This window comes from Cryptotermes secundus, unplaced genomic scaffold (assembly GCF_002891405.2).
Source record: "Cryptotermes secundus unplaced genomic scaffold, Csec_1.0 scaffold599, whole genome shotgun sequence".
Taxonomy (NCBI): Eukaryota; Metazoa; Arthropoda; class Insecta; order Blattodea; family Kalotermitidae; genus Cryptotermes; species Cryptotermes secundus.
Window position 1 is genome coordinate 1,004,790 of NW_019730109.1, and position 13,022 is coordinate 1,017,811.

Below are 13,022 nucleotides of genomic sequence, written 5' to 3' on the forward strand. Positions count from 1 at the left end.
CTAACTAAGTAAGCACTACACCATGAAGACATATAGGGGAGTGGATGTGTAGCTCCACATTTTCTTGACCTTGGCCCTAGCTGCAGGTGAGTGGTCATCTTCACGCCCTGGCCTCTTTTCCCTCAGGAAAGAGCCCCCCGTAACCACTGGATAGGAGGTTGGGTGGACCCCAGAGCCAGTCTGGACAACATGGAGAAGTGAAAATTCTTGACCCCACCAGGACTGAAACTCCTATCCCTCGGTTGTCCGACCGGTAGCTAGTCACTATTCCAACTGTGCTATCCCAGCTCATGAATGTGGATGTAGCATATTATTTATAATTTTGTCTGTGGTTAAGTGCATACATGAAGGCACTGCATTTTTGTGTTTGTGTATTGTATTAGGAGTTGACATATGGAGTGAAGATCTCATGGCAGGAAGCACACTTACCGTATCTCATCTCTATATTGACATCTTGGATTGTTAGTGAGGAGAAGGACATAATTAGTTTGTCGCTTGGTGTTTTGGTGAACCTGTGCTACAAGAACTTGCCAGCTGTGTACACTCTGATGCGTTCTGTGGACAGCAAGCAGTTTCTACGCACCATTCTAAAACTGCAGAATGACAATATTAACACACGTGTTCAGGTACTGTTTTTGGATGTTATTTGCGAAGTGTTTTTAAAGCTCATGCATGAGAAGGCATTTTTATATTCATTTCACATTTTTATCTTGTAATAGTGACAGTTTAACATTATAGTTAGTTCCAAAATAAAATATTTTGTGAACTTCATCCCTGATAGTGTTTGTTTTGTTCCTTCCTTTATTCTCCATAGGATATATTTAAATGTTTATAATTTTCAGTGTTGCACAAACCATTTGGAAAAAGTTGAATCAGACTCATAAGGCAGCTCTTTGGCTTTTCACTATGCCCAATTATCAGGCTCATTATTAGTACACAGTGGTTTATTGTAATTGGAATTCACTACCAGGTGTGCAAGCTTCTCATCATTCTGGAACACATTTCTGGAGAGATTCCTGACACAGACATCCTCAACTTTGTGAATGTCACATTTTCGACTGTAGGTGATGCATTCAAGTCTCATGACATATTCCTGCTGAGACATATGGTGGATTTCTTCAAAGATGTACAAATGAATCCTCATTCCAGAGATGTTCTGCTAACTTACCATAGGTAAAGCAAGTTGCTACATTTTTCATATAGTCTGCATGTCTGTTTCTGAAATATTAGTGGACTGTCATGTTAAGATAACAAGGGCCATACTGAAAATAATAAGCAGCATCACTTTGTATGTGTTTTATTGATGTGCCAAAACTAGGGGTTATACAGCCAATAGCTGTATGTGTTCCAGAATCTGACATAAGGTCTAGCACACGCACACCGAAACTTACTCACCAATCTGCCTGGCTGGGATGTGCTCCCCCACCTTCCCTACAGTGAAAACTTGGTGAGCACTTTGAAAATGATGAGATAGCCCAGCAGACCTTTCATACACGGTTGCAAAATACTGAAACAGACTCCTCTTGCCGTGGTATATTCAAGCTCATGCGGCACTGGCAGAAGTGCTGGGATCATTCAGGGGATTTTGTGGAACAGTGATAGAACGTCTCCAGTAACTCAAGATGCTGTCTGTTTTTGTACATATACCCCTGCTTTAATATAACAAAAATATGCTCATGACTTTTTATATGCCTTACATACATAGAAACACAAAGTTCATCAGTTCATTCTCTCATTCCTTTGTTATGAATTTTGATTCAAGTTTGAAGACTGAATAGACCCCAGGGCTGTTGCAGATGATAAAGAGAAAAATGCGAGCACCCCCTGCTGTAACTCTGGCTTTCAGTTTGCAGTCAGTCATTTTGCAGCACAGCAGCTACATGTAACTTGTTACCCTGGGTGAATGGCATCAGATTCATATTTTCTAGAATTTTTTAATAAATTTTCGCTTTTAAGACTTTGATAAGAATTGCATCGTTGCTTAATGTATGAGTATTTGTATTTGATGTGTTTATATGGTTTAACTAGTGCATTTATAAGAACATTTAATGTCATAATTGTTAGTATATCTTGACCTTGAAATCTGAGTAGTGGATGGTCTTGTACATTATTCTTGTTAGACTTTATTGTAAATGAAAGTTGTTCTCTTTCATTTAGTCAGTAAGAGTGTAATTTCTTTATTGCAATTGAGTCTTGAGCCTCACGAATGCTTTGTTTGATACAATAAGTGTGTTATTTAAAGAAGTGCATCCATCTTGTCCACATGTTACAGCCCACAAAACTACTGAACATATTTTGCTTTGCCAGACAAGGTTCATTCTATTGTTTTTTCTGTCACATCTTCTACTTTACATGAAGCTTAATTCATACTGCTGCAGAGGTGTGTTGGTCCTTATCCTGTTGAGGAAATACAATAGAAGCTCTTGGATATTCCTTTCCTTCATTTTTGCCTTTTTGTTTCAATTATACCATTCTGTAATCATCTCTTTTGTTTTCCTTATGGGGCTTACTTTCGTGCTGAATGCCTGTTACCTTCTAGGGTTATGACCATAGTAGCTTGAGGGCTCCATAATTTTATATTGTACTCACCCATATTCTCTCATTCTTGCTTTATGAGAGCCGTGTCTGTCAGTGTCGTTCATGACAGGTTTCTTTCTCTTCTAAGGTTATTATCTCCATTCAATTTTTTTTCCATGATTCTTATTTATCTTCTGTATCTTTACTATGCCTGTGGTTCTCTCCCATAGTCTCAAGAGCATGCTTCCAACTTGTGCGTCTATGGAGAACACACAAATAGTACATGAGTGGACTCTTCTTATTGCTCCTATATGCGACGATACTAGTTTGTTAGTTAAAAGTTCAGACTGTGATGATCTCTGTGTAAATATAAACAATGCTTTTCATAGTATAAATGAATGGTTCAAAGTAAACCAACTTTCTATAAATTTTAACAAAACCCACTACATTCAATTTACAGCTAGAAATAATAATCCTAAATCTGAAATAAAAATTGTGTATGATAAAAAACAAATTACATCTATATCCAATATTAATTTTCTTGGAATATTCATTGGTGACACAATGAGCTGGAAATACCACATTGAGTATATTAGTTCACAACTAAGTGCATCTGCTACATAATAAGATCGCTTAAACCATACACGTCCATAAATACCTTAAAAATGGTTTATCACTCTTATTTTAATTCTATTATAAATTATGGTTTACCCTTTTGAGGTAACTCACCCCAAAGTATAAAAATTTTTAGAATGTGGAAGAATATAATTAGAATTATGTTGGGACACAGAAGGAGGGATTCGTGCAGGAACTTATTTAGAGAATTAGAAATCTTACCTCTGGCATCTCAGTACATACTATCTCTTATGCTCTTTGTGATAAAAAACAGAAACAAATTCACAGTAAATTCAGATATTCATAGACTAAATACCTGACAGCAAAATAATCTCCATCAGCCTCTTGTAAATTTGAGTAAATACCAAAAGGGAGTCTACAGTTTAGGAACAAAGGTCTATAATAATCTACCACAATATATGAAGGACATATCGAGTGACACTAAGAGTTTTGAGATACAATTTTTATTCTTTACAGGAATATTTTGGTTATAAATCTTTTTAAGATGCGAGTAGCTGTCTTGCTTTACAATTAAAAGAAGACAAGATTGTCAGTCTGTGTTCTGGTTTTTAGATGCTTATTTTAGATATACACAATCTTTATATTACTGTATACTAGTCTTTATTTCAATTTATTATATAATTAATGTATGTTATACAAAACTCGTTAATGACATTATGTTTTAACTATTGAATTTTTAATTAATAGACTTGTATAAAACTGTACAAATTGTATAAGGTTTGCCATTACTTTTACTATTAAAATTAACTTATTTATTATATTGTATATGTTTATCAGTATTTTATTACAAATGTTTATGCTATTGGATGACAACTGTAATTCTTAGTTGTGTCTGTAACTAGGACGATCTCCACATCTGCATGAGAATGTATTCTCGACAGTATTTATGGAAGATGAATAAAAAAAAATACAAGTGACACAGGTGATTGAACCAAAAGTGAAATCCAGCATGGCTTGGTGAATCTAACCACAAAACTAGTGTGGAAAAGATAGAAGGTGCACATTGGAAAGACATGATATGTAAAAACACCTAAGTAAGGAGGAAAAGTTGGGAAGAAATGATGAAACTTCATGTCTTATAATATGCAATAGGTTTGAGATGTTAAGAAGAATTAGTTGAATCCCCAAATAATACAGATAAGAAAGGACATGGTACATGTTAGTAGTCAGTGATAAAAATCATATGAACATGTCCTAAACAGAATTGAAGTAGTAGTTGTAGGAGACAGTCATACTGTACAGAAGAATCAATCCAATATTTTAGATATTTCCAGGTACTCTAGAAATATAAAATCTGGGGCAAATGCTGAGTCATTTATCAAGACTCCGTATAAAAAGTGCAACGAGCAACTAACAAGTAAGAAGGATTGTATAGGTGTATTGAGTGGAACAAATGATGTACATATTCAGTATAGTTCTAACTGTTCAGTGAGACCTCTGATATGGTCTCACATTGTACGTAGTATGTGGAATATAGAATCTTGTAACTTACCAACAATTATATGACAGTCATGCCACTATCTGATGATGACCTGCTCTAATTGATACTGTAGACAGTTTTATTTTAGATATATCATTTGATATATTTTAGAAATGAATTGATGAAGTGTGAGTTCCGCTTCGTGTAAATTCGTTTCTCGGATGCAACCTCTACATTACATGAAGCTCAATAATACTTTAACAGTTTAATTCTCAAATACAACTCAGTTAAATTTTTTATATGACATTAAACTTACACCTTATTAAGATTTATAATTTTTATTTGAAGCATTTGTTTTTAATGAAATACAAGCAAAATAATAAATTTCTCTATTTGTAATTATCTTTTTTAACATTGTTTACATTTTAAATTTTAAGTTTTATTTTCTGACAAAAGTTACGTACAGAATGGCTGACACACATACATGTTGCACTGGAGTAACCTTTGTTATTTTAGATGGGTATATAAGGTATGTAATGAATAAAGGAAACATTTAAAGAAGGAGATTCAGAAAGCTGGTACAGTAGTAGCCCAGTATAATGGGCATGTCCTACGACAAGTATTTTGTTATCATGTTGAGCATTTTCTTATGCACCATAAATTTAATTGTCTTAATTACAGGCAAAGAGAAAAGTCCCTGCTCCTGATGACTGTCCAGAATATTTTTATTTATTTATTTTAGTCTGTTCAGTGATGCTGTCAGACTGTGTTATGTCATGTGATTTAAATGATAGCAGTGATTTGGAAGGGATGTGCAAGAAAGGAGTTATGGCCTAATTCAAGGTACTATCCTGGCATTTGCCTAGAGGGATTGAGGAAGCCCATGAAAGACATCAGCCAGGGTAGCCAGTGTCCCAGCTGAGATTCAGACTAGACATGTCCCTAAAACAAGGTAGAAGCATTACTGTTTAAACCAGCTTGTAGTTTCCCAAAGATATCACACCTCACTTCCTTATACTGTAACATTATCATAGAGAGTATGTTAAATCCAGTGTACTACAGCTAGTGGATGTAAGCTACTGTTTTTTCCTCTTGCAGTTTTTCTAGTGATACAGAGCAGTTGTTGCTTCTGCTGGCTGGTGATGCTGCAGAACCTGAGTGTGTGGGGATGCTCTTTGAATTCCTGCATTCCCTCATAACCCTTCAGGTCACTGGTTTAAGTAAGCTATACCCACGCTTTGTAACTGTAGCCATGCAGTGGATCCGCACAGAATTAGCCTGTACACAGTCACTCTCTCTAATCTGCTCCATAGCTGTGGATGTAAGGCAGAGTGATGGAGATGTTGGTACAGTTCAAGTACAACAGAATGTCCTGGCACAGTTGGATCAGAGTCTGTTGGTGAGTTCAGAATAGTGAAGACAGTGGATGTTAAATGAGGAAGAGTGCAGGTGAGGTGAGCAAAATCTGCGAGAAAAAATAGTGATAAGTATACTTAAACAAAATAAAATCACACCATGATTTGAAAGAAGTAGAATATTAATAAGTACAACATTTGTTGATTTAGTGTAAATTGCTAATGAAATCGGCACATTTCACAAATTTGCAGATGGAACTGAACTAATGTAGTATCACAAGTATGAGTAATTATACACAGCGTTTGGAATGGTAATTGGATTTATTAAACTTTTACAGAATGTAACCACAGATAACTATATTGCTGTTGCTAATTCATGCACTCTACAAATCACTACAGCATGCACTATGTCTTCTTAGACTATTGTATTTTCACTTATTATGACCTGGTAACAGCTTCCAAGGACGTGGCTTCCATTTTCTCATCCTTAAAGGTCGATGACTGTAAATGCCAACTCCTACAGTAACATCCTCAGGAAACTTCGTAAGGCCATTTAACGGAAGCGACCAGGACTCCTCACCAAAGGCGCATCACTCTTGCATGATAACGCTCATCCCCATACTGCTAACAAGACAAATGAGATGCTGCAAAAGTTCAAGTGGGAAGTCCTCGAGCATCCTCCATATAGCCCCGACCTTGCTCCAAGCGACTTCCATTTGTTTGGTTCTCTTAAACATCATCTTTCGGCTGAACATTTTCCCGACGATGAAGCTATAGAAAGGGAAGTCACCGCCTGGTTCCGACAGCAGCCCAAAGGAATTTAATGCTACTGGTTTTCAGGGGCTTGTGAAACGATGGGTCAAGTGCCTCAATGTACAGGGAGATTATGTTGAGAAATAAAAGCATTTTTTCAAATCAGTACTCTTATTTGTTTAAGTTCTGTATCCATTTGTAACTTATTTATTGACTTACCCTCGTATATTGGGTGGCACTTATTCTGTCTCTTATCTCTTCTTGGTTGCCATTGATCCAGGATGTGAGGGAATTCACCTGGGCTTCATCTCCTCTTGTCTGTCGTCCACATTTCCTTTCATTTCTCAGCAAAAGGCTTCTACCTTTTCTTGATTTGAGTCCATCTTTCAAATTCTTTATTTCAGCCCCTATTTTGGCTTCTGTCCTTAATAGATTGGCATCCATTCTTTCTTTCATGACTTTGTTTTGGCCAGGAGGCATGCCAGTATTTATTCCATCTTCATAGTCTGACAGCATAACTACACAGTGCATTCTTCAATCAAATCCCACTTCTGATACAAGGCATCACGTGTATGAGTGACTGTAGATGGGGTTTGGATTGGTAATGGATTTATTGAACTCTTACAGAATGTAACTACAAGTAACTATAGTGTTACTGTTAATTCACCCACTTTGCAATTCACTACATGATGCATTAAATCTTCTCAGTGTACTCTATCTTCACCAGTTGTTGCCTGGTAATAGCTTTGTCAGCATGGACTGCACAGAAAACAGCTCTTCTATTGTGTCACGTGGCTGTCACATGGACTGTGTAGAGAACGCCACTTCCCAGTTCATTGGTGCATGTTAGGAATCTGTTGCCTAGCAATAGGCGTTATTTACCGCAGTGAGCGGCCTCCGTAGTCTAGAGGTAACATTCCCACCTCATGACTCGTGGTACGCAGGTTCAAATACCTGGCAGAGGTCGTCGAAATTTTAAGGGCGGAAAAATTCAGGGAACAAGTCCTCCGGAAGGGACTTTAAGCTGTGTGTCCCATGTCGTAACTTTACGGCACGTAAAAGAACCTCATATCCCCAAAGGGGATCACTGAGCCAAATTCCAGGACGTTTCCCGCCCAACAATAGCCTCTAAGGCCTCCAATAGATGGGGGAAGCATTATAGACACCGCTAAGCAAGTGGCCGAACTCGCTTGCTCGGCAGGACTGATGGTACACACCATTCATCGGTAGGGTAAAGAGACTGGTAGAATATCATAGAGGGAAGCACAATAGATCAAACTGGTCGCAGTGCATGGGGAAACCCACCCTCTCTAAATAACTAACTATTTACCGCAGTGTTTCGCCACTTCCGTCCGTGGCCCAGTACCAGGCCCTTGCATCAATTACACCGGGCCATCGTCTTATAGAAAAAAATTTAACGGACCGTGGTCTGTCAAATGTTGAGAACCACTGATTTACAGAGTCATTACTTAGAAATGGGTCTACATGCTACAATATCTTTCAGAAATCTTGATGTCTATAATTGGTATTATAAATACCTAGGCTTCCGTAATCATTAAATGCTCTCCTACCACATGAACCCTGCAAATTAATCACCTATACCCCATTCCAAATCACGGCCCTACCACCTCTAGAATTAAATTCATGACCCCAGAAATGTTGTGGATGGTTGCAGTGGGGTGGGTGGACAACTTCAGTTCACTCCAAGTAGTCATACCACTGTTGTCAACCCCAGTGTTTCTCAGAATCTTTAAAGAGCTTTAACCCTAGTAAGAGTCAGTACTTTCCAGTTTGAAGCTTTCTTAATGTTCTTGGCTCTACCCATGCAGGGTCAGAGATATTTAATATGTGCCTAAACAAGTCAGTACTGATATAATGTCTCATTTTCTTAGACTGCTGACAGCAGAGCTGTCAGCACTGGTTCCAACTGTACGCACAACCAAGCTTAAGCTGAACCCTTAGTTTTCTTGAGAAGAGCCTTCTTTATTTTTGGCCAGCTTCTGCTGGTCAGCTTACTCATCCCTATTAAGGAACCTCTTTTCAGTCTTACCCTTGTGAGTCTCACCAAAGTCCGTGATAGATAACTGTTTATTTTCAGCAACAGAGGACCCAACAGCCCTCTGATGCTGGGTGCAGGAAGAGAATCTTTTTCTCTTGGATAGCTGATGGCAAGGTGTCTGTGGGCATCCACTGTAATTTACCAACAAAGATAGCAGGTCCCCCCACCCCTGGCTGGTCGTTTCTGGACCTGCACTTGTTATTTGGCTCAGTCAATAGACCCCTTACAGTTTCGCCCTCAGTGGACCCTCACCAAAGCCCCTGAGACGTTTTCGCAGCCTCTCCATGACAGCAGAAGACCCAGGCTGTGAACCTTTCAGAGCCAGAGAGAGAAATAGAGCAAACAAGCGAGCGCCCCCCACCCCCTAGAGTACTGATGGTGAGTACCCTCCAGCTGCCCTTTGTCTGCACTGTAGGTAGCACTTGATCCCAGTTAGACACATAGTGAGGCACCATCCAAGGCTTCAGTCCCCAGAAAGGAGAACTGCCCCACAGCCTTCTTCCTCTGCTAGAGTCTCCAGTTCTTCTCAGAGTTAAGATTTCCAACTCCTATGAAGAGGCCCTCGTTCAGTCTCGTCCTTAATGAACTCCTCACCAGAGCCCCAAGAGATTATGACCATTTTCCGTGGCATGTCCTCCAGTGCAGTTAGTGGAAGTCAGGGTGGTCTTTAAAGCATCCCTAAATTCAAATTGACCAACCATAATGTTAATGATGAGTTAACACAGGTGCCAAACCTTGCCACTGATGTGAGCTCTTAATCCTGTAATTTTCTTGTAGGGATAGCAGAGCACTACAGCTGGTTCCAGCTATACCTACATCCAAACATCAGCTTGGCCCTTGAGAACAACATTTCTCCACCTGGCTTGTTGCTTTGTTATTCATGGATGACAGCCCCCAGCACTGGTCCCAGCTGGACCTACAACTGAGCACCAGCTGAGATCTTGGCCCTCCAAGAGTGGAAACCACCAGACACCTTCCTTCTACTAGGCTTATCAAATATTCTGCCTAATGGTCAGATTATCTGCTCCCATCCAGAGACCTTTTTCAGCCTTTCCCATGGTGTACCCCTCACCAGAGACCCTGAGAAATTTGAATCCATAGCAGCAGAAGACTCAGTAACTGAGCTTTCCTATGCAGTGAGACCTTGTAGCAACATGAGATCACACAACTGAGTCCTCTAATTCAGGGGGAGAATTATTCTTTTGGAATACTGATGATGGTATAACTGCAGCCAGTGTCTTTCATTTTCTAGCAAAGCCCCTACCACTGTCCTGCCTGGAGCTGCAGCTGGGCTCCAGCCAAGCCCTCAGTTTGCTTCAGAACAGACTTCCATTTCTTGGCTGCTTCTCATAGTCAGCCTATTTCTCAATGGGCATGTTGATCACTCACATTAAGAGGAAACCTCACCCTCAGTGGATCCCTCATTAAAGCCCCTGTGTGATTTTGGCAGCTGCAGGGGAAAATCTTTTACCACTACACAACCCTGCATTATGTGGGGGAGGTTAGTTTACAAGTGGATGTTGTCTTGTATCCCAGGGGTGCCGTTCACTATGCTGCCCCCTCAGTGCCACATGGTGGCTCACACTTTACCTTACAGCACCACCATACTTAGGAAGGCCAGCCTACTGATGTCAGTGACCACCACTGGAAGGTAGATGGGGGTGACTTGGTCCCAGAAATGTGCACTTAATACAACTGGAACAGTGGGATTTCATTTGCCATCTCAAGAAGTCAGTGATAGAGTTGGATGATTTTAATAAGACTGTGTTGTAGCATATAATTTGCAAAGGTATGTTAGTGGAGAATTATCCACAAGGGGGGAACTGGTTGTGGGCGTGCAAGAAACTGTAGGTTTAAATGACAATAAATTTTACAAGAAGCTCTACGATGATGGTCAGCTTCTTATAAATCAGTGACATTGCAGCAGCAACAATCATCAGATCAGACAGGGTGCCGCAGCTGGCATATATATTACTATGGAACATGGATTAACCAGAACCAAAACAGCTTTTATGTATATAAAATGCCCTTTTGCTTTCTTCATATTGTGACGTGACACCTGAAAGCTGGAATAGTTCATTGCTAGGCAACAACTTTGTGAACACATCCCTTGGAAGCAAACTCATGCAATAGTAAGAGAGGAATGTTTTATATGGTTTGTGCCACATGTGTTACCATGCAGTGGTGCAGTAAATCAACATGCAACAACAGAGGAAGCGATGTTTTCTGTGGGGACTGTGCCAGGCTATATAATGATTATCTCACACAGCTAGAATTAGAATAGTGTTGTAATTCTGGAGTTGGCAGTTGCAGCAGAGAATTGAGGGAGTTTCTGCAGTTGGCAGAATGGCAAGAAAGGAATTAGGCTGTGCAAAAAGACTTCATATGTTTTTGCAGTTACAGTGAGATATGACTAGTGAAGATTGAGAAGACTTAGTGTCTCCTAGTGATTTGTAAAGGGTGTAGATCAGCAATAGCGCCATATTGTCTGTAGTTTTGAATGGTGTGTATAAGGTGTCAGTAAATCCAATCATCCAATCCAAAACCTGTCTGTAGTCATGCACACCCCCTACACGTGACAGTATTGTAATGTTGATCGTTATTTGCAGCATTTACTGTCTCACTGATTGTAACCACTTATGAATGTGATGTCAGCTCTTTGTCCACTCATCATTACACTGTAACATCACTGCATTGTCTTTTCAGGCATCTTCTGTCTGCACTGAACTAGTCATGGTGCACAGCATGCACTATTTCATATCTACACATTGTACACACTGCTGCCCTTCCTTATCTTGCCTTCTACATTCAAATAGACCAGACTAAGACCATTTGTCTTGGGGGTTGCCACTGTTGTTTTCAACATATTACGACTTGCAGAACGTTTGAGTGCCTTCACAAGTGACACAGCCCTCCACATTGCTGAATAGTCTAGAAGAAGGGGGTTTTCAGTGTTTCAAAAGCACTTGCAGGCCAGGCAACCCTTTGCCGCTCATTTGGCTCCTGTAACAATATGTACGCTATACAGTATGTAATTGTGCAATAATTTACTGGTTTCTTGCTTGGCTTAATCTTTGGCCCTGAAGATGGGGGTTACATGTTCTTTTGAAACATTTGTTGACTTTCAACAGATCACACAGTGTTATATCCCAGAATATGGAATCCTTCGTGACAACTTCTGTGAGGTCCTCAAATCCTACATCAGATTGTTAGAATGAAACTTGAACATGTTGCTAATTTATATTTTCATAATTCACAACATACCTACCTTTTAACAATCCATAATTATGACTTCCCAAAATCTTTATAGAAACAGTAAGCCCTAAGATGAAACAAGAAATTATAAATGAACAATTTTTACAGGTACTGCTCCTAATCCTGGATGTGGGGGTAGATGAGAATTACCTCACTAAGTCAGAGGCTCGTACCTCAATCACTGCTGTACTTCGACTACTTCAGGAAATGAGTAAAACACCATCACTACGCCAAAAAATTCTCCTCTCTCTAAAGCAGCAGGTTTGTTTCTTAGTTACATATGTTTACTTGAAGGATGGAGTAAATGCAGACACAAAGAAATTGAAACACAAATGAATGAAAATGTATGTAGTCTTTAAGTGATGAAGAGTAGGTGGTCATTCCCATCATGGTTTTTCTTTTTAAGTGTACTAGTACTCAAATGTGACTAGGGGAGAGGATAATTTGTAAGTTTTTTATTAGAGAAGAGCCTTTAAAGTAACGAAAAAAGGTTGCGTGTAATAGGCACCAGGAAGACTGCGTCTTTACTGTGTAAAGTTCTCAGTATTAATTTTTGATCAATTGCAGTGCATATGAAGAAAATATGACACTGTTTACTTCAAGGAAAATAAATGCCCTCACAATTCTCATAATTTTTCACATTCATTCGCTGCCTCCCATTAGTTGAATGAGAAAACTGATCATTTTATTCATTTTATATGAAATCATAATGTGTCATGAATTTTGGTGTCTATAGTAAACACAAAAATGAATCACTGCTTGTTCTATATGGACACCTACATGCTGTTTTAAATTGAATGCAATACATACATTTAGATATTGCATCTCTAGCAAATGTATTGTGTAATAAAAGCATGTTAGCCAAAGACTTGTTTCTATAGACCTAAGTTGTAAATTTGTGTTACAGTACATATGGATATTTTTAGTGTTAAAGTTGATGTAATTAAATAATTATTTTTTATTGAAATGTTATGTATATACCATAACATTAAACCATCAAAATGCTTCTGAATGTTACACAGTGGAC

General features: G+C 38.9%; 1 protein-coding gene across 3 annotated transcripts in view; it reads left to right on the forward strand.

Moving 5' to 3' along the window:
* The window catches only part of LOC111866181 (CDK5 regulatory subunit-associated protein 2), a 44,103-nt gene that overhangs the window by 15,049 nt on the left and 16,032 nt on the right, over positions 1-13,022 (forward strand). For all 3 annotated transcript variants that reach the window (XM_023854877.2, XM_023854875.2, XM_023854876.2), the window contains exons 4-7: positions 384-626; positions 971-1,173; positions 5,672-5,972; positions 12,104-12,256. In XM_023854877.2, the coding sequence (XP_023710645.1) occupies positions 384-626; positions 971-1,173; positions 5,672-5,972; positions 12,104-12,256 (900 nt within the window). The remainder of the gene's footprint in view (positions 1-383; positions 627-970; positions 1,174-5,671; positions 5,973-12,103; positions 12,257-13,022) is intronic.